Source organism: Eutrema salsugineum, unplaced genomic scaffold, assembly GCF_000478725.1.
Source record: "Eutrema salsugineum unplaced genomic scaffold, Eutsalg1_0 scaffold_12, whole genome shotgun sequence".
Classification (NCBI taxonomy): Eukaryota; Viridiplantae; Streptophyta; class Magnoliopsida; order Brassicales; family Brassicaceae; genus Eutrema; species Eutrema salsugineum.
In genome coordinates, this window is record NW_006256895.1 from 101,114 (window position 1) to 124,137 (window position 23,024).

The 23,024-nt window shown below is 35.2% G+C and overlaps 2 protein-coding genes and 1 non-coding gene across 3 annotated transcripts; 2 read left to right on the top strand and 1 right to left on the bottom strand.

Annotated features, from left to right (window-relative positions):
* Positions 1-954: 954 nt before the first annotated feature.
* Positions 955-3,314, bottom strand: LOC18025656 (calmodulin-5). The gene is made up of 3 exons (XM_006408522.2): positions 3,161-3,314; positions 2,424-2,793; positions 955-1,161 (listed from the first exon to the last, which is right to left on the bottom strand). The coding sequence occupies exons 1-3, from the start codon at positions 3,234-3,236 to the stop codon at positions 1,065-1,067; spliced, it is 543 nt and encodes a 180-aa protein (XP_006408585.1). The 5' UTR covers positions 3,237-3,314; the 3' UTR covers positions 955-1,064.
* A 1,347-nt stretch (positions 3,315-4,661) lies between these two features.
* LOC112089609 lies at positions 4,662-4,769 on the top strand. The gene has a single exon (XR_002901239.1). It is a non-coding gene; the product is annotated as a small nucleolar RNA R71 (small nucleolar RNA).
* An 11,184-nt stretch (positions 4,770-15,953) lies between these two features.
* Positions 15,954-16,388, top strand: LOC112089257. Its single transcript, XM_024160325.1, has one exon. It carries the CDS (start codon positions 15,954-15,956, stop codon positions 16,386-16,388), a length of 435 nt encoding a protein of 144 aa, XP_024016093.1.
* Positions 16,389-23,024: the final 6,636 nt, after the last annotated feature.

Below are 23,024 nucleotides of genomic sequence, written 5' to 3' on the forward strand. Positions count from 1 at the left end.
TCTCTGATCATATCTCGGAAAAAAGATCTGAAGGTAGATCTGAAAATAGGAATTGAAGAGCTTCGTATCAGTATGAAGATTGTCTTCTGGAGCTTCTCAGATCGCTGACCATCTGAGAAAAACGCTTCCGAAGTTGACTTCTCTCAAATCTGATTTGTGCAGATCTGCTTCAGAAAAACACACATAACTTTCAAATGACAACTCCAAATGAAGATCTGCTAGTGGCTATAGCTAGATCCGATTTGCCTGTCCGTTTTTCTCTTACGCCAGAACTGGTCGACGGATCTGTCTCAACAGGCTGGATCTGCCTCCTAGATGGCTATACATTGGCTTCTCTTTTTAAGGTGCTTCACCACAAGATAGCTCTCTGATCTCTTCTAGGTCATGGCTTCTCTATTTATAGAGTGGAGAGGAATGACTTCTAGGTTAGGATTTTAGAGAGGTAGATAAAGAAATTAGACTTGAAAGTTTTTCTAATAAACTTTGAGTAATCAGACTAAAAAGATAAATAAAAATTGGGTGAAAATCTTATTGGTCACACAAATTGCATCAATAGTGTTGTTATACAAAGAACCTCCAACGGTCCATATGAGTAAAAAGAGAAATACATTATTTGAATTATTCATCAAAAGCGTAAAGCAAGTCATTAGGCTTTGAAGGGATGAATACGAGAAAGAAAACTTGAGGCTCTTGTTGTTCTTCTTGTATTTGGACGTGTTATATGAACTTTCTGGTTGAAAAAAGGTTTAGATGGTGTAAATAAACCATTGTCTTGCAATGATCGAGCCGTTGGTGATGTCTTGAGTCATGAGGTTTTAAAACTATTATTTATTTCTTAATGTTACTCAAAAAACTTTAAGGTAGTTTTATTTTTGTCTAAAAATTTATGATATTTGAAGTCAGTATAGGTAATATTTCAATACAAGAATTTTTTTTTTTCATTTGACGTCATAAAAAATCACAAGATATGATGTTTAAAATCCTTTTTATTGGGTTGAGGTACAAATCTCTTATTTTTACACACAAGCATATAAAAGAGAGAGAATTAATTAGAAATGCCGGAGTCAGAGAATACGGCAGTGACTTTTCCGGCGACGGTTCTCTTCTTTGTATTCAGTAGTGCTACTACGCTTCGCCGTCATATTCCTCTTTCGTCTTCTCCTAAAGCCCCACACACATTTTGAATCGAAGAAAAATAGTTAGTAACCAAATAAGATTCGACAATAATTAATGAAAAAGAACAGAATAATGTTTGTAAAACAAAATTTCATGCACAGAATTAAAAGGTTAGGAGATTCTCACTTCATCTATCTGGCTTTCGCTACTAATAACCATATAATGATTTTATTCCTCTAAACATATCTTGCTTTAGTTTAATAATTGAGTTTTTCTCTTTTACAACTCACAATAGAATAGGCATACTTTTTGTGTGTTTTGCATTTTACCCTTTTCGAATTTCCTAAATTTAATTTCTCTAATTGTAATAGTTAGAGTTGTTTGTATTATATAGTTAAAATGAGCTATTTCTGCCCCCTTTTGTATAAAAGTTTATTTATTTATAATAATATAATCCATTTATGTGAACCGTATAATATGAAAATCGGATAGAAATGGATTATATTTAACCGTATAACGTTGTCATTTCTATCCGTATAATGACAACATTCCTCAAAAAATTTAACCAACATTTTTTTTGGACAATTGTCTAAAATAGTACATTTTTTGTTTTAAATTTAACATTGAATTTCCCAATAATAGCACAAATTCAATTTTAAAATGACTCAAAACCCTTCTCTAGTAGAAAAAAATAAATTTTAAATAGAAAATGGGAAACGCAAACATAATGTTTTAATTTAATTATGATAAAAAATCTTTTTTTACATAACTGTTTATGCTATTTTAGGAATTAATTGGTGTGCTAAGTTTGAAACAAAAACTAATTTTAGTATTTTTTTTCTTCTTTTTTTTTTTAGTTCTAAAACAAAGAAACTAGTTGATCTAAATTCAAACCACCTGAAATTTAAAATTATTGTAATTTACCACTTGAAAGAATAAAATATTTGTTTTTAGACATTTTTCTAGAAATTTAACCACATTTAGCTTATATAATTAAAGCACACATCGAAATACATTATATAAACCGTTTTCCACATTTCCCATGAACTTAGAAGCTAGCTTTTTTTCAAATGACCATTAGAATGGTAGTTCACAAAAGAAAACACCATTTTAAATCCTTTCCAAACATAAACATTAATTTATTTTGAAAAATGACAAAAAAAAAAGACGAACAAACACTAAAAGGAAGAAACGAATGTCTATGATGATGAACAGACAAAAGTCAAATATGGAATAAACAAAAAAAAAATCAGAGAATTCTTCAATACAATGAAAAAAAAAGGGAGAGATTGAGAATTGTTCCTCACTTTGCCATCATCACTTTGACAAACTCTTCATAATTGATCTGACCATCTCCATCAACATCAGCTTCTTTGATCATCTCATCAACTTCTTCATCTGTCAGTTTCTCCCCCAAATTGGTCATCACATGTCTTAATTCCGCAGCTGAAATGAAACCGTTCTGGTCCTTATCGAAAACCCTGAAAGCTTCTTTGAGTTCTTCCTCAGAATCTGTGTCCTTCATCTTCCGAGCCATCAGATTCAGAAACTCAGGAAAATCTATTGTCCCGTTCCCATCAGCATCAACTTCGTTAATCATATCTTGAAGCTCTGCTTCTGTTGGATTCTGACCTAGTGACCTCATCACTGTACCTAGCTCTTTTGTCGTGATGCAACCTGCAATCAATTTTTCAACTCCAAAACTTCAATTTAATCTACAATTTACTTTGAATTATGGAGACGCATCAACAGACTTAGAAACGAAAATTTGCCTATAAATCTAATGAAATCAACTAAACTCTGCTTCGATTGAGAAGATATCATCGAGATAGATCCCAATTGCGACCATAAACTACGAAACGATCCAGATGTCACATAACTTACATAAATCGAAGCCAAATCTCGACGAAATAGAGTCAACATTAAGGAAACGAACAACGAAAAGCAACAGATTCTTAAGCAGTTCAAGCAAAACGACGCAGACAAATATCTGCCATAGAAGGAAAGAAAAATGAAGAGGAAGAAAGATCTGAGAGAGTCGAACCATCTCCGTCCTTGTCGAATAGGCTGAAAGCTTCTTTAAACTCGGAGATCTGATCATCGGTGAGCTGATCGGCCATTTTTGGCGAAGGAATTTGAGAGATAGAGAAGGAGAGAAATCAACGTTGGTGTGTAATGCGATGAAGGTGTGAAGAGGACGAAGTCTGAATTATATAAAGCAGATGATAAAACGAAAAGTAAAGCCCATTAGCCCAATAAGAATAATTTTCGCATCTGATTCTCGTACATTTTGATTCTTCTTTTTCCTCCACCGGGCATTTATTGTTTAAGATGTAAGTGATGTCTATATTCCTTACTATAAAAACAAATGATGGTATAGATGTTCTGCCGACCACAATTGTACTAATATTACGAATTAACCCAATATTAAACGAAGTAGGAGAAATTTGGGACGAATTCCCTAGAAGTAGAGGAGAACATCTCTATCCTGGACTATCAATAAAATGTCAGTAAAACCGATCAACTCGTCCCAAATTTAGAGACGAATTCCCTAAAAGTAGAGGAGAAGTTCATGTAGAGAAAGTTTAAAAAAACTTTAGTTTTATTTTTCTTTATAAATGAGTTGGCAGAGAAAAGAGGTTTTTTTTAGAAAACCTAGCAGCAGTCAGCCATCAGAGGAGAAAATTACTAGCAGTTATTGTAATATCCCTATGTCAGATTTCTTAGAAAATCAGAGAATCGGACATGTTAGAACTATACTCTTTTGGTGAACCTCAGGTCTACCAGGTTCGAAAACGCTTATATAACAATCAACAACATAGACATAATTGATCTACTATATCTGAAAATAAAATAAGGAAGAAAAATGAGTGAGTAATTTGGGATTATTCAGCGAGAATAGATCTTAAGGAGATCCACAACACCATCAAACAAACATGAATATTACAGAGAGCCTAATCCTAAAACAAGCTAGCAAACAAGGATAACCCTACAAGCAAGTACCAAGAAACAGACCCTAGCCGAAACGAGATCGATGAGTTCAACTCAGCCTTCTTGACAAGGTAAATCAGAACAGTCCTGAATCCATGAGGAGTGCACCACTCCACCATTAGACAAGACCATTCCGCCCAATCATCACAGAAAGGGATCTATGTCGCCACATACCGCGATTCTGCACATAACCTTGCCTATTCACAAAGTTGACCTCCATCTGATCATCATTCTCTACTTCACCGAACTCTTGAGAGAGAGATGCATCGCCATTCTCATCAGCAAAGTGTACTGATTTCTGGTTCTCCTTCAACAACAGATTCACCATGCATGTCAGCTCATCAATCTTGTGAGAGTCCACACTGGTTAACTGCCTTCATCGACCTGTCATATACTTGTGATTTGTTGCTGGAGCTTGCAGCCAAGTCTCAATCAACTCATAAGCACCTGTTTTGGACTTAGTCATGAAATTGCCATTGCTGGCTGCATTCAAAACATTCTTGTACTCTCAATTGACACCATCATAGATGGTAGCCATAATCTGCTCATCAGAGAACTCATGGTGAGGACACTCTCTTCGGTACTCCTTGTACCTTTCCCAACCTTTGCAGAAAGCTTCTCCAGGTTGCTGCCTGAATGATGAGATCTTGTTCCTCAGAGATGCGGTTTTGGACTTGGTGTAGAAGTGGTCCAAAAACGCTGACCTGCACTATGTCTATGTAGTCAAGGACACAGGTGGTAATGGCTTCAACCAGCAAGAAGCCTTATCCGCAAGTGAGAACGGAAAAAGCTTTCATTTCAGGAAATTGCCTAGTATCACATTCGAACCAGTTGTGCTGCAAATCTCCTCAAAGTTTTTGATGTGGTCCATCAGAATTTTAGCTGGGAGCTCATGGAAGAGGTGCTGCTTCACCAATGAGATCATCTGAGGTTTGATCTCAAAGTCTTGCTTCTGAATTGTAGGAGGGACAATCACAGTTCTGTTTTGGTAAAAAGCATGCAGATTGTCCTTGTCTCCGATGGCTGGTTGCGGCTGTTCCCTGTCTTACTGTGCTTTCCGCAGCTGTTCCAACTGCTGCAGTTCAGCAGTCATTTCGTTGTTGCCTTCGTCGCCCATGTTGGCTGAAGTAGGCTTTTGACGTCTGTTTTCTCGCTCTACTCTTGCAAGCTCGGCGATAAGGTGACTAGATTCTCGGTACAGTTTCTTTTTGTGGATCTCTTTGTCATACACCTGAAACACACGCAAGAGAGAAAAGAGAGCAAGTTAGCAAAATCTTAGACTGAATTTCAAGCCAAGAATCAAAGGTAACAAATTGGTCCCGGCAACAGCACCAAAAATTGATTCACTGGATATTATCTCCTAGTTTCTACTGCAATAGAACAACTTGAGATTGTAATATAAAAGATTCAAAATCCATAGGACCAGTGTTACACTATGACACCACGAGGGTTAAAACAAAGCTAAGAAAGAATGTGATTCGATCGAAAGTATGAAACAAGTAAAAGAAAATTACGATGATTAAAATTCAATTAAAACAAACACTAGACTAAGATAATTCGCAGGAATTTCAGAGATAGAAGTCAATGATGTGGTGTGTCGAGGGTGTCAAGTTTTACCCTAAATGAAATCAATAGCCGCAAGTGCACAGCTGATCGATTGTAGTACTTAGGGATCAAATCCACAGGGAAGGAGGATCTTTCCTACAAAAGCGTTCAAAAGAAATATAAAGTAAAGAAGTCTAGAACCAGACGATTTTTGTGAGGGTTTTGGTGGTGTCTTTAAAACGTAAAAACTAATCTTAAAGAGAGAATACGGGAATTAAAATGACCTAATAACTACACTTAATGAAATCGACTAAAAATGAGAAAAACGGCAAAACCTAATTACTTAAATGAAAATCGATTGAAAGAGTAAAGATACTAGACTAAAACTTGAATGAAAATCGGTATAAATCTATAGGAAAGAAGGCGCTGGGTTTCAGGGAAGTTTTCTCAGGGGTATGAACGATTCAAAACATTGCTAGAGACTAAATTTGATAAGATCTTAGCTTGAACTTTTCGAACTAGAGTCACGGACGTATGAATACTCCACTGTCATGATCATAGAAAACTATCTCTCTCAACCCTGACCAGTAGGTTTCCACTCTGGCCCTGGAAGAGAAAAGATGCATTATGTTTAAGACTCGTCAGCATTCACAAATCACCCATAGGTAGGTTTCCACTCCTATGTTTGTTTTGCTCTCCCAAACTAGATCTGACACCAGATGAACACTTTCGTGTCACCAGTCATCTGGATCAGATTGTAATTCATGACGCTACTCTCATGCAGTAAAAATAAATTCAGAAGAAAAAGTTCTAAGATTCGGCTTCAATAGCTCATGGAATCCTCATCGAACATATGTATCCCCATCGAAAAATCCCTTAGACCCAACAATAAAACTACTCAGACATGATGAACGAAATCAAAAACATAGTATTGAAAAGTAAAGCAATAATCGAAATTGAAAAAGAAAAAAACAAGGGTTTAAGAGACAAATCTCTCTCTCCCTAAAACCTGCTTTGCTGTTGTATGGGACAGCTTCTGTGAAGACATCTTTGTCGATATTAGAAAACGAAATCCTCCGGTTTGGCCAGTCCATTATAGCTCCAGAAGTTGCTAGAAAAGACCATCCGAGAATCACTGGATGTGTTGCGTCTCTTGTTTCGACTATGTAGAAGTCATCAGGCACGATGCAATCTCCTATTCTCAAAGGAATGTCATGAGCTATTCCTTGAGGTGTTGCAATGGAATCATCAGCTAGACTAATCTTTGCTCTAGTCCTGCGCAGGTGTTTAATACCAAGTCTCAAAGCAATTGCCTTGGACATTATGTTAAGACAAGCTCCAGAATCACAAAGTACATCTTTAAACATTTCACCTCTAATAGAACAAGAGATGAGAAACTGACATGTAGTCTTGACCTTATGAAGAGTTCGAACTTGCCTTTCTCTGTAAGCGTTGGCTGGCGTTTCAAACGCAGAATAGGACTCACAAAAGAAAGCTGCAGCGTCGTATTCAATGATTGAATCGATGTATGACATCTTTATCTTGCTGCATTTCAGGTCTTCTTGGATTGAAGAGTCATCTAAATCCTCAACACATTCCATTGCCATCATCCAAGTTAATGATTCCTGCCAATCCGTTTCTTCATCTGAAACTTGGTCTCTTTCTTCCTAAGTTGCTTTTTTAGGTGCTGGAGGTTGAAGTTGGGCCAGAAGATGTATTATTTTTCTTTCGAATCCCGGAGGCGAACTTGAACGACCAATCCCCGCGGTCAGAGGCCTCGCGATCGCGGGAAAAGGAGCCTTGGCCGCGGACAGAGTGGTCGGACCCGCGGCTCCGGACATGATTTGCTCATAGTCCGCTTCTTCCTTCTTGTACTTGATACGAACCTCTTCAGCTTCTTTCTTTGGTAGACTAGCATCATCTGAACTCATACAAGGGTGTTTCTGTGCATCTTCATCAGGATCTTTGGGAGATTTCTTAGAAAATCTCATAATTTGCTCAATGTTGGGCATCTGTTCCAATCTTGCATTAATCTCCCGTGCCTTGAGCTCGAGTTTGTTCAGCCTGTGCTCGATCTCCTGCAACTCTTCGTTTGTCTTCTCTCTATACAGGAGGCGGATTCTCTGACTTCTTTGATCTCCTGCTTCGATTCGACAATATCACTTGAGTTTTGTATGATGTCATACCATTGTCTTGTCTGCTCTGCTGCAACTTGGTTGATCATCCCAGCTAGTGTTTGTGCGTCCTTGTGGGTTTGTTCTTCCAGAACTCGAACATGATTGGCCAGATCATCGAAATTTCTGTTAAACTCTTCAAAGATTGAATCAAATCTCTTGAGCAGGGTGTTTTCGATGAGAATCTTCTGATCAAGGAACTGGTTTATCATTTCTTCGAGATGTCCTAAACGTCTGCTGATCCTCAAGTTATCCTCTTGCTGATTAGGGTTCTGCGGTGGAGGATGATAGGCGTGTGACTCGAAATAGGTCGGAGGAGGACCATAAGGATCTTCCCGGCGTCGAACAGGCTCTTTGCGCCGGTAGTATGGATAATTTGGCTGGCTGTATCGATCCATGTAGCTAAGATCTCGGGCTTGGTGTTCTTCTCTGCGTCTGGTGGCTTGAGGAGTGTTGTAAAAACCTCCCTCATAGTAGGGATTCGATTTATAGGGTCCATTGCTTCTGGAATGGAAACAAAAAGAACCAAAAATGGAAATATGCAGAAAAAGGGTTCTAGAGTCGATTTACCAACCTTTCTTAGGGTTTTGCTGAAAAAAAAATGCGTGCCTTCCCCGACAACGGCGCCAAAAACTTGATGTGTCTGCTGTGTGAGGGTATCAAGTTTTACCCTAAATAAAATCAATAGCCGCAAGTGCACAACTGATCGATTGTAGTACTTAGGGATCGAATCCACAGGGAAGGAAGATCTTTCCTGCAAAAGCTTTCGAAAGAAATATAAAGTAAGGAAGTCTAGAACCAGGTGATTTTTGTAGGGGTTTTGGTGGTATCTATGTAAAAACTAATCTTAAAGAGAAAATACGGGAATTAATAACTAAACTTAATGAAATCGACTAAAAACGAGAAAAACGGCTAAACCTAATTTTTTAAATGAAAATCGATTGTAAGAGTAAAGATACTAAACTAAAACTTGAATGAAAATTGGTGTAAATCTATAGGAAAGAAGGCGCTGGGTTTCAGGGAAGTTTTCTCAGGGGTATGAACGATTCAAAACATTGCTAGAGAGTAACTTTGATAAGATCTTAGCTTAAACTTTTCGAACTAGAGTCAAAGACGTATGAATACGCAACTGTCCTGATCATAGATCTCTCTCAACCCTGACCAGTAGGTTTCCACTCTGGCCCTGGAAGAGAAAAGATGCATTATGTTTAAGACTCGTCAGCATTCACAAATCGCCCATAGGTAGGTTTCCACTCCTATGTTTGTTTTGCTCTCCCAAACTAGATCTGACACCGGATGAACAGTTTCGTGTCACCAAGCATCTGGATCAGATTGTAGTTCATGACGCTACTCTAATGCAGTAAAAATAAATTCAGAAAAAAATCTCTAAGATTCGGCTTCAATAGCTCATGGAATCCTCATCGAACATATATATCCCCATCGAAAATCTCTTAGACCCAACAATAAAACTACTCAGACATGATGAACGAAATCAAAAACATAGTATTGAAAAGTAGAGCAATAGTCGAAATTGAAAAAGAAAGAACAAGGGTTCAAGAGACAAATCTATCTCTCCCCAAAAGCTAAAGCATAAAAACAATAAGAAAACGAGATGGTGTAAAAGGTGATGATACGAATTAGGGTTCCTAAGACATGTATTTATAGTGCTCAAGACATCTCTGGGCGTCACTTAGAGTTTCTCCAAATGAGGGAATCATTTTGGGCTTGAGAAATGAACCTTCGAGTTCAGAGTTGGCTGGCTGCGGTCGGGATATGCGTGACCGCAGGGAATAAATGGTTGGCCGCGGCCGGGAAGCCTCTGGCCATGGTGAAATGGCTGTTGGCCGCAGGTGGAACTGCTTGCCGGCTGGTTTACGGGACATCTTGCTCTTCGTGTATCTTTTCATTGAACCGTTGGATTGCCAAGCTGATACTTCCATCTTTGAGATCTCCACATTTGAGCTGGATCAGACGGTGAGAAGGCATTCAATCGGGGGTGAACTTCTGACGGTTTGACTCTGAGCTGAAAATCTGGTATTCTATCCATTTTGTTAAGCTTTTCCCTAAGTTTCCTAAAAAGAGTCTTGGAAGTTGGAACTACAAATACTAAAAAAACGTGATAAAAGTACTTGAAAGCAATAAAAAACATAGAAAAAGTATTTCAAAATGATCTATAAAAGTGGTCAAAATACGGTGTTATCAGTCAAATGACTATTCAGGGCACGATTTAAAAGCAAGTCTCGAAGTCAAACATAAATGCATATCAACCCACTGTCGTGACATCGACAACTTTGTCTAACAACCTAAATTCTAAACTGTTGTTTGAACATAGAAAATCACAGACAAGCATTAACAAGCAGGTTTGATCTATTTACGATTTACCTTAACATAAACTGTCGTTGGCTAAGGACAAATCGCTCTCCAAAGTATTTCTAGCAACCTATTACACTTTTGATGAACAGATTAACCTAAAATCACAGATTGAGTGATCAATTTAACCTAAGCATTAAGGATAACAATGGTGAAGACAATCTGTATTAACCCCTATTTGCATTCAATTTACTAACTCATGAAAATCCCTGAAAACCTTAATCTAGATAAAGAATCTACTCAGACATGGCGAAAGAAAAAGCACAAAATGAAAAGGAATTATGAATAAAACTCAGAGGTATCAAGGGGGTTCAAAATTCTTCTTAAGTGTAGCAGATATTTTTCTCCCAAATCTTACAAGCAAAAACTCCAAAAGGTCTAGAAATTGTAAAAATAAAGCGTGATGATCAAAATAAGCGGCTATGGCCTTTCATTTCCCTTCCAGCACGTTTCAGAATTAGGTAAAATCTGTTTCCTTATTTTTCTCCAGAGGTTGGAGCAGATGCCCCACAAAAGGGGTTAGTTGGGAGCAGCTGCTCCCGACCAAGTATGGTCCATCTGGGTATGAATTGGGCTCTTTTGCTCAGATTCAACTCCTTTTTGCACTAAAAGCTCCATCTGTTCCAATTTTCGCCTAAAGCCTCCTAGATACCTGAAACAGCCTGAAAAAGATTCCAAAAACTCCTATAAAGATCAATATACACGGGTTAGAATGAGTCAAAAATCGCCACTTATCAGAATGAAGAAATGAGTTAACACAGATGAAAGAGATTCAAACCATAATCTCATAATTGCAGATCTCTAGCAAAGGTTGGAAATAAAACAAAAATCCGATAAACAGAAAACTAGATCCGATATTAATCGGAATTTACAATAATAAGAGAAAAAGCTATCTCTCTCTGAAAGATGAGAATGAGAGAAGAGAGAGAGAGATAAACTCTATTAGAAAAAATATTATAACTTAAAACCAGTTTAAAAACATTCCGTAAATAAATATTACAAAAGTACTGTTAGAAACAGATAATTATTCTATCACTGCCTCAATACTTAGCGACTTTGCTATCATTATTTTATGTATTTTTCCTTACTATAAATATGTATGTATGAAGCAGTGTAAGAAGAAGTAGTTAATAAGAAGAGAAATCATTTCTCTCCATTCTCGTCTCTCTCATCCCTCACCATCTATCATCTTTTTAAAATATAATCTAATATATATATATATATCAACACATATATATCTCACCTTATTTTAGTTATAGTTTATAACACGTTATCAGCATGATTCGTTCATATACCAAAAATGTGAGATTTAAATTATGTTTAATCCGTTTATACTTATGTACAATGGTCGGGATGATAGGCGTTGCCTTCTCTGAACCAATCATTATGGTAAACTATGTCTTGTCATATATATATGGTTGGTTTATGATCATATGATAGTTGTCTCCTCAGATCATTACTTCTATATAATAAATGCCCCGAAGACATTTAAGAAAAGTTCATGAAGAACTAAGAAGAACATATTATGTCCAGAAAACATACTTGAAAAAAATGCCCCAGAGACATAGATGAAAAGAAGTTCCAGAAAAACTATATGAAAAATATATATCTAGACGATATACATGCAAGTGTTCCTGAATAACTGCTTAATAACTTTTGTCTAGAAGACGACTAACATATATACTAACCGCTTTTCATTATAGTTATTAAACTTTATTTTATGTTTAACTATTTAATTTATTTTATCAATATGGTTAAAGACAGTTAAACATGTCTTTAAAAATCAGAACTTCCGATGGAATTATAGAGCTCTAGAAACTAAAAGTTCTGGAAGCTTCATGAGTTATAAAGCTCCAGAAGAGTTAAAAAGCTCCAGAAAAGTTAAAAAGCTCCGGAAATGTTAAAAGCTAAAAGCTCCGGAATTATTAGGAGCTGTGGAAGTTTCATGAATTAAAAACTCCAGAAGAGTTAGAAGCTCTTGAAGAGATAAATTTTTAGATAAGACAAACGTTCTTGAAGAGCAAAACGCTCCCGATGAACAAAACACTCCAGAAGAGCTAGATGTTCTGGAAAAACAAAACGTTCCAGCAGAACGAAATGCTATAGAAAATTACATGATGAGAACATGCATAAAGATGGCAAAATAGTATAAAATACTAAGCTAGAAGTTTACTAATATATAGCATAATCGGTTTAATCCATCTCGGTGTAATAAAGGTATTGAGAATTTTGTGTGAATAAACCGAAGTTTTTTGTACATAGCATGTCTTGAGACCATCATGAGAGATGAATAACCATTTTTGGTTGAAAAAATTTATTAGATATGGTGGCTCGAGTTCTTTAAGCAGTCCCCAAATTATACATGAATAACTGAAAATCAGTTCAAGATGAAAGGGCAAGAAAAGCCATCATCAGAGGGGGGTATTAAGAGTCCACTAAAGGATTTGATGCATAATTTCTCACCCAAATGGGCTAACTGGATATGTTGTTGGTCCTAAAGTGAGATTCATTTCAAGATGGATGAACTTGAAGTATCATCATCTCGAGGGAAAGAATGAAAAAATCCCATATCTAAAGTAACTGAAACATCCAGAAGATTATGTTCACACTTGAAATGGGTATTACAGATAATTTTTATAACGTAATCCAAAAGATTACAAGATCAACAATGGTGAAATTTCTCCATTTTTTGGTATGGAACAACTAATGAGATTTCTGGAAATGAATTATCCTTGTAAATTATGGATCCTCGTATAAATGATTTCGAACATGAAGTTCAAAGGATAATTCATTTACTTAACTGCTAGACATACTATTGGTATGAAAGAACATCTCAATTCTAGCTGAAAATGATCCAATAAGAATATATGTCCCTGAAGGACGAGTTATCAATAAAGAGTCTGTGGCACATCAGAAATGTGATAGACTATTTTGGTTCCAAAGAAATCTTTCAAAGAAAAAGGAGCAAATATATGTAATCGTTGGATAGAGGATGAATCTCTTAAAGAGACCGTTGATATGGTTAATATTAAAATCTAGTACCTGAATTATATCATTGTTAATGATAAAGATATCTCGATTAACCATGTCATTATGGGAAATGATGGAATCAAAGACAAAATAATTGTCAACAATAACGAGATAGTGCGCGATATGAATGGGGATCATAAGTCTACCTCTATGGATGAATGTAGAAAGAGAAAATATTGGCCAAATGGTGAAAAGGCAATCAAGTTTATGTTAAACTCATATGAAAAATGAGATATTTTCGGACCAGCAGTCCAAACATTAAGGATAATATCAAGTCTGGCAGAAAATAAGTGACTTGAATTGCAAAGAAAATAATCCCCAAAGGATTCTTGATATCATAATTATGTTTCCAGGAACTCTACTTGATGAGTATATATTTATTTTATGGGGTATAATAATTTTAGTTAAGATTAACTGATAGATGGGTCAGTGAAAGTGATCCTTGATTTAGTCATAAAATATGATGCTTTTTAGAAAGGAAAATTATGTTCAGTTTGTTTTGCAGGTATCCCAATTTAAGATCTTATCTCGAAAGATCTCAGCAGGATCTCACACATAGAGAAAACTCATATTTGAACATTTCTAAAGAAAGTGATATTTGATATTCCTTACCAAATATCATATGAACTTGATATTCATAAAATTTGAAAGTACTCCACAAGAATTATTGTTCCTGAAGAACAAAATTTATCAGAGTAAAGTAAATGAACTTAGGGTTCAGTTAAAAAAGGGGAGGGGGGGGGGTTAATGCAATCTAAAATTCTCCTGAAGAGAAAGAAATTTAGAGAATAAAATGAAAGGATTCCATAAGAACCAATAAAAAAAAATATCGTACGACTCATAATTATTACACCTGAAGATGTAATGTCATTCGAGACCAAATGGGTCTTTGTTCGAAACAATGAGAAAATGAAGTCACAAGATATAAAGCCTGGTTTGTGACACAAATTTTTTTCTCAAAGAACGAAAATTGAATATAAGAGACATGTTCTCCGGTCATGGATGTAATCGTATTCAGTAATGTATTGATTAAAATCCTAGAAGGATCAAGGATGCATGAAGCATCCGAAAAAGTTATTTGGTCAATTTATATTGATCAAATGAAGATTTTGAAATAAGAGAGCATGACCAACTCGAACTACTATGGACCAGAAGTCCAATGATCCAAGATGACGATTGTACAAGTATGTTCACTAAGGCTCTACTTATAAAGATAACAAAAAGATGGTGTATATAATTAGAATGCATATTCTAAAGATGATGCTTACAGGGGGAGAATTGTGATAATATGCGTGGCTGCACTCTTTTTCTTTTTTCATGGTTTTTATCCAAATGTGTTTTCCATGACAAGGTTTTTAACAAGGCAGTAAAGAAAAACGCACAAAGATTAACTTTTAAAGAGAAATACTTCAAGAAGAAGTATTATGAAACACATAGGTGCATTTTTTTTCTGATCATAGTTTTTATCCCACTAGGGTTTACCATGACGAAGTTTTTAAAATATCATCAAAGAATAGGCAAAAGATAAACTTACAAGAGATTTACCAAAGAAGATTATATCGATTTTTCAAGAAAAGATTACATGATGGACTGTGCTATCATTATTTTATATATTTGCAGACTGTGCTATCATTATTTTATATATTTTTCCTTACTATAAATATGTATATATGCAGCAGTGTAAGAAGAAGTAAGAGAAATCATTTCTCTCCATTTTCGTCTCTCTCATCCCTCACCATCAACAGTAAAAACTCAATAAATTAATATTCGATAAATTAATAAACACGATAAATTAATAATTTTTCATAGTCTGAGTTGGGCTGGTTTAAAATATGATACAATTCGATAAGATAATAATTTTAATAAAACTCCTATGGAAATATTTGGTTCTATTAATATTATAAATTAATAATTACTATCAACAAAAATACCATAAACAAAAATCTGAGATAAACATATAAGTGAGATAATCTACTAAAATATGAGTTTATTAATGTTTTAATTTATTTTAAATGAAATCTTTTTGGAACTTATTTATAATTTTGAAATTTTTTAAAAATTATAATCATTAAAAAAATTCTTTTAATTAATAAGAATAAATAGTATTTTTTCTTTGAAATCTATAAATTAATAATTCTATAAGTTAATAAAATATCAAAGTTCCAACATTATTAATTTATAAAGTTTTTTACTGTATCATTATTTAAAATATAATATATATAGGGAAAATCGCATTTTAAACCTCGTGGGATCAAAAAGGTAGCACTTTAAACTTTGATAGATTTCTTCGCGTCGCCGGAAAACCTGACGGAACAAGAACAGCCTGTAACAGAATAGTTAACTCCGGTAACTTGCTTTAAAACATGCATAAATTTAATTAATTTTTTTTAATCAATCTCAAAATTCATTAATTAAATTAAATGAATAAAAAAGAAGCAACATTAACTAAAAAACCCCAACTCGAAATAAAATTCTCATATCGATTTTGGGGATCTAGGGTTCATGAGAGTAAACCCCAGAAACGAGAAATTACCAGAATCTATAAATTCGAGATTAGGGAAGGAGTAAATCGAGAGTGACGAAATATCTGGGTTTAGAAGCGAGGGTGAGGAGGCGCACATTACAACAAATCGTGACAGAAGAGGTAAGTTAATTTACTGTTCCACCAATTGTTGCTTTCATCGTGATAACTATGATTCATGGAGGTTTGTATTCAATTATTTGTAGATGGCTGATCATCGTAGCTCATCAACGAGTGTAAACAAGGATCAAACAAGTGTTTTGTGTTACTGTAACGAGACAGCAAAAATTGTCAAAGCTTGGACTGATGCAAATACTGCACGGAGGTTCTACACTTGTAGAGGACGTAGAATTGGTAACGGATTTGGAACTTGCAAAATTTTCTGTTGGTTTGATGTTGAGAAGCCATACGGGTGGCAACATCTTACTTTGTTGGAGGCAAGAGATATCATTCGAGAGCAAAAGGAGGAGATTAGAAATTTGAAGCAAGAGTTGTTATTCAGGAACGCTGTGAATGTGGAAAAACCGAGTGATGTATTGAATCAGCTCAAGCAATTTCAGGAGGAATGTGAAGCTCTGAAGCAGGAAGTGTTGGTTTTGAAGGAAAAGAGCACAGTACAATATCTTATGTCTCTAGCGTAGTTTATCTTGTCCTTATGGTATTTCCAATGTTGTTGTTAGTTTTCAGTGAAGACATTGTCTTTGTTGTTGTGTTAGATTTGATTAAAGACACTGTCTTTGTTGTTGTGTTAGATTTGATTAAAGACATTGTCTTTGTTGTTGTTAGAGTTTAAACATTAAAAAGGAAAGATAATGGTCTAAACACTTCAAACCAACATCCAATAAGTAAGACCAAACAAGCCAAAACAAAACCAACGTTTAACACACCAAAAACAATGTCTAAATGCTGATAAACAAGTTGCACGAATTTTTAACACACCAAAAACAATGTCTAAAAACAGAGCTGATAAACAAGTTGCACCAATGTTTAACACCATAAAACACACTACTGCTGAGCATCTCCTGCATCTCCTTCTTGCTGGTTTTCCTTAGGGTTTTGTCGATGATGTAGGTTTAGTTTGGATCTGTCATACACTCTATTCCCAAATACTTCAAATGGTCGATCTGTGTATGGACTCCAGAACAGTGGTGGAGGCAGAAAAGTTATTGACATGGGTCACGCTATACTCAATTGGCAAAAAGCTTTTTTGTCTTCTATGCTATACTCTAACCAATCATGATACTGAACAAACCAATGTGGATTAAAGTACCACAATAAATTTCCTATTAAGTTTGTTTAAAAGTATGACTGCGAGGTTGACAAAGTCCTCTACTCAAGTATTTGCGTCGTACCTCATCTCTTTATCAGGATGATAATCTTGAATGTTTTTCCACTTTGCTGAATCATATGGTAAATCATCCAATTCAATATTAGATAGTGGAGATTTTATTTTCAGAAACCGTTTCATTATGTTTAACTATTGAATGTTTTTTTTCTTTACTGGATTTATATTAGATGGTGGAGATTTGCTTTTCAGAAACTGTTCTATTATGTTTGGCATTACGATCTACATGTACACCAAAACAAAAATATGTTAATCCTAATTTAATATTTAAAAATTTCGTGTGCTATTATCACAAGCATCGATGGTTGGTGTATTTTAAATTGCTTAAAATAAACAGTCAAGCAACTTAGCCAAGGGTATTTTGTTGATCGATATGCAGCTTCTCCTGAAAAAAAAAACCACTAATGTGTAGCTTCATTTCTAAATTATATTAGTTTTAGAACGGATCCACAACTTATAAATTAATATTTTAAGATGAACTCTTATTTATAGTGCAACTTCCCTTTCTAAATTATATCACTTTGTCGTGGGATAATTTATAGTGCAATAATTCTTTTTTTTTTTTCACCTGGGTCAGCAGACCCACATTATTGTGGGCTGCCTCCGCCACTACTCCAGAATGTTTCAGAACCGTTTGGAATGTAAACAGCCAATTACTTTACCTTCAGTGGTCGCCCTCTTGAAGGTTTCTTGACATGTGGTTTCACTTGAGTAGATGAAAGTGATGGTTCTGAAGCACTACATATAACTGGCGTTTGCGAGCTTGATTCACCTACTTGTTGGGAAGCTTTCGAAGAACTTGTGGCCTCTCTAGTTTTTTTTTTGCTTCCTGCAAGATGCAAGAAACATTTTCAAGTTGCAACATTTACACTTTTTTCAAAATAACGCTCCCGAGAGACTTACCGGTTGGAGTTACTTCCTGAAGGTGGAGTCTTTCTTACTCTTGGCTTTGGTGGTTGATAACACCCGATTTTGACCACTTTTCACCATTAATTTCAAATGATTTTTCAAAGGTTTTAATCAGTTTTAGGAACTTTTATTATGATTACGATGTATTTGTAGTTTCAAGGCTCTTTTCAGGAAACTTAGGGAAAATGATGGCAAAATGGAATAAATCCACTTTTCAGCTCAGAGTCAAACCGTCGGAAGTTCAGCCTCAAATTAAGACTTTCTCACCGTCTGATCCAGCTCAAATTTGGAGACAATAAAGAGGAGATAACCAGCTTTCGATAGCACTTTACATCACAAAGATCCAACGGTGCAATCAAAAGATACATGGAGAACAAGTTGATCCAGTTTACCGCGCCCGAGAGATTCTCACCTGCGACAAAAGCATATTTTACCTGTCATGGAAGACTCTCACCCCCGGTGGACTTTAGGACGAGCCACAAGGCCCAAAATCAGAGCCCACTTTGCCATTCCTCTTCAGAGAAGCCCTAATCGAGACCTGGAAGACCTTAGGACCTATAAATACATTGTTTAGCAGTCCTAAACGGGTGTGTGCTCCTGTAATGAGATTTTGAGCCACCAAACTTTGTTTTTCTAGGGTTAGGCGATGGAGATGGGGATTCTTCCCCAGATCCATTGTTCTTTCTCCTTTCTATTCTACTAACTTTTCTGTTTCATTCTTTTGCATTCTTCTATGTCTTTTATCATGTAGATTTGTCCCAGAGAGTCAAGTTGTTGTAAGAGTTATCGATGAACATATATATTGATTAGGATTTCTAAGTTTCTAAACCATATTCTGGATCTCATGTCTTCTAAGTTGTTCATATTGCATGAGAGTAGATTCATGATCTATTCTCTGAGCCTAGGATTGATCAGAGCCACGAGAGTGCTGTATCAGATCATCCATACCTAGCTTCAGAAGAACATAGTCGCTATAGGAGTCGAAAGCTACCTATAGAGAGATGTGAGTAGACGAATTCAATGTCTAATGCATGATCTTATTTCTGTTATGAGAGCGAGAGTTAATTATCAGATCTAAGAGATTAGTTGATTAAGATTACGAGAGTTGGTTAATCATACATATGTCTATTCTAGTTCCATGCAGATTCCCATAAACAGATGAAGATAAATCGCCCGGAAGCTAATTGGAAATGCCACCATACATCAATTAGAGTAAACCGGAGAAGTCTAAATCGCCACCTATGAGTTTAAGAGTCTTTATTTTCAGTCGATATGCTTGAGATATTCTTTTAACAATTCATCCTGCATTGCATTTTATTTCTTGTGAATATTAGATTAGGTTTAGTTTAGGACTCTTAACCAAAAACCCCAAAACTTTTATTGGGTTATGACTTTGCTTACTTCCTAGTTTGTTGTTTCTTGCAGATTAGACATCCTCCCTTTGGATCGACACCCTAAGTTATACAATGTACATCTTTGCACTTTCAGATTTTAGGGTTTTATAAATTCAAAACTTTCTTTATGGACCAATGGGCTTGTATGAAAAACAACCCTAGGCCCGTAGCCCATCAGTGGTGGCTTTGGATGACTCGGAAACTGAAAACAAGCCAACAAAAGCAATATAAAGTAATGACTCCAAAATCTATCTAAATTAATGAGAGACAAAAATAAGCCAACAAAAGCCATTGAATACCTCACTCGGTGGTTTACAAGGTCTACCACGTCTGTTTTTTGGACCTTCTACAACAACTGGTTCTTTTTTACAACTTGTTTTTATATGAACAGCTTCACCACAGTTGCCGCAATGTGGAATCCGTCCATGTCTTGTTGCTTTTCCTGGATTTTTTAGATCTTCAAAAGGCTCCTTGGCTCTGTCTCTGTTTTTCAGTCGACCTCTTGACTTGCGGATCTCAGGTATAGCCATTGACGGCTTTTGTGTCTTAATCAATAACTTCTCACCGATTGATATTTACTTGCTTTCTTAGATCTGCATTTTTACTTACTTTAGTTCGAATTTCTACTAGTTTGACTTGCTTTCATTTGATTTTCTACTTGCTTTTTAGGATAGATTCATTTGCTTTCTTTAGTTTTAGTTTAATCCGTGACAAACACCAACCCCTTAAAACCGATTTAGTATAGACATAAACTTAGAAACCGTAGGCACACAAATTCTTATGGATTTGATCCCTAAGTACTACATTTGATTAGCTGTGCACTTGCGGCTTTTATTTGTTTTTATTAAGGGTAAAACTTGTTCCCTCACCTTGTAGCACATCATGTTTATGTCTATATTAGTATTGTGAAATCTGTGGTTTAATTTTTCATGTTAGATCTGGATTACATTACATGTTTGAATCTTAAATTTGTGAAAAAAACCGAATCTAAAATTTGTTGCTTATAAAGTGTTGTTTTCAAAAAAAAATTGGCAATCTTTTTGGAGATTGTTTTGGGGAGAAAAATTTAGGATTAGATTTGGTATAAAGTCTCATGCTGTAAATTTTATAATTTTTGAATTCGAGAATTTTTTTCAAGATTTTTGAGCAAATTTTCGGATCTGAATTTGCTTGGCAGCTGATTCATAACGAATTTTAGGGTTTTCAATCGAAATTCGCTTAGATTGAAGAAAGAGAGTAACTTGGTCTTTTACATTTTTGATTTAATGAAACACATCATCTATGGACCGCAGGTCCACTGGTAAAATTAAACGAAGGAAAATAACGTAGAATTTGAACCCCATAACTATAGGACTGCAGTTTTTCTTCTTTCTTTCATCAACCACTATGCCGCCGTATAATTCTTTTATATGTCGCTCCCAAAATTCTAGTTATATGTCTGGGAAAATAAGATTAAGTTTTAAATCAATAGATAAATTTGATCGCAAGTATAATATTTGAAGTAGATTAATCGATGCAATATGTTGCCAAAGTAACATCTATTGTAGGTATTTTTTCATGAATAATATTGAGTATTGTGTCTGTGTATATTCATTTGAATATTAAATCGATCCAAATGTAGATTTGTATTTAACCGAATTAAATGCATACCTGTGATGATAAACATTTGACAATTATTTGAAATAACCATGCGAATAGTAAATTGATCCAAAAATAGTTTTATTGCTTATCATGTATTATTGTCAGTGTTTGATTATTATAACAAGAATATCGTTAACAGCTAATATTACTATTCAAAGACTTGATATTAATGTTGTACTTAATATCTTGAGATGGGTTGTATAATCGTTTGTTTTTTTTATTTATTGATGTAATTCGATTTAGTAGTGCGTTGCTAATAAAGATTTTTTCTTTTGTAGCGAATTTTTCTACAGTATCTACAAACTTTGGTTTAATTCCAACACATACTGGTTTCAACTAAAAGGAATGGAAGAATAAAGTTAAGATTTTATTTGAGTGATGGATCTTGGCCTTGCATTAAGGATGAAACAATTTACTTCTCCTATAGATACTAGCACTGCTAAGTATAAGGTGATTTATGAGAAGTGAGAATATTCTAATCGTATTGGTTTAATGATCATTATGGAAACTATTCCAGAAAATTTTAGAGGTGATGACGAGTTCAAATTTCTCAAACAGTTCCTTGTTGAGATGGACTTGCGTTTTGCAAGTAACAATGAAGCAGAAATAAGCACACTTATGTATTACTTTAGTACCATGAGGTATCAAGGCAAATAAAACATAAGAGAGTACATTTTGGAAATGTCCAACACTGTTTCAAACTTAAGACTCTCAAGACTGAGCTTCCAGAAGAAGTGCTCATGTATTATTAATTCTTGAACTCTCTTTCTCCACAATTCAAGCAACTGAAATCCAGTTACAACAAACAGAAGGAGAAATGGCTTCTTAATGGGCTTATTTCATATTGTGTGCAAGATAAGGATATGATGAAACAAGAAAGGTCTGAAAGTGCTCATATGGTTAACACCTCTAAGGGTCTGAGGAAAAGAAAGAAAATTAAAGTTGTTAAATATAATGTTGCTAAACGTCCATCTAAAAAAAAAGCAGATTAAGGTTGAAGAATACCTGCTTCTGTTGTAAGAAAGCTGGACATATGCAGAAGGACTGCCAAAAGTATCACGCTTGGCATGGAAAGAAATGTATGTTCCTTGCTATGGTCTGTTCTGAAATGAAATTAGTTAAAATACCCAGAAACACTTGGTGGTTAGACTCAGGTGCAACTACTAACATTAGTGTTTTATTGCAGGGTTGTCTAAGCTAACAAAAACCAATTGAAGCTGAAAGGCACATTCATGTGGCTAATTGATTTTGGTGGATGTAGAGGCAATTGCACGTTTTAGATTACTTTTTAGTATTGGACGTTTTTGGATTGAAATACACTTTTTGTGCACCGTCATTTATAAGGAATTTGGTTTCTAGTCCTTATGAAGACAAATCTGGTTATTCTTGTTTAACTGAGCATGGAAACGCTACTCTGTCTTAATTCATTTTTACTTAGAACTTGTACACTTATGGATTATCACAGTCTTTATATGCTTGACACTGTAGCTTGTCATGATGAAATTTAAGTGTTAAATCAAGGGGTACTAAATGTAAAATTAGAAATGCAAGAACAGGAATTTTGTGGCACAAACGCTTAGGTCACATCTCTAGAAATTGAATTGAGCGACTTGTTTCAGATGCTATATTGGGTTTTGTTGACTTCACAAATTGTGATGTCTGTGTGGATTGCATTAAAGGAAAATATACTAAACAGAAGAAATTAGGTGCATACAGAGTTACAAAGGTTCTTGAGTTAATACATACGGATATTTGTGGACCATTCCCTACAACATCTTGGAACGATCAACAATATTTTATATCATTCATTGATGATTTTTCTCGGTATATATACTTATTTCTAATTTATGAAAAGTCAGAGTCTATAGACCTATTCAACAAGTTTAAGGCTGAAGTTGAGAACCAACTTGAGCGAAGGATAAAGTATATAAGATCTGATCGTGGTGGTGAATATTACGATTAGTATGATGGTTCAGGTGAACGTCGTC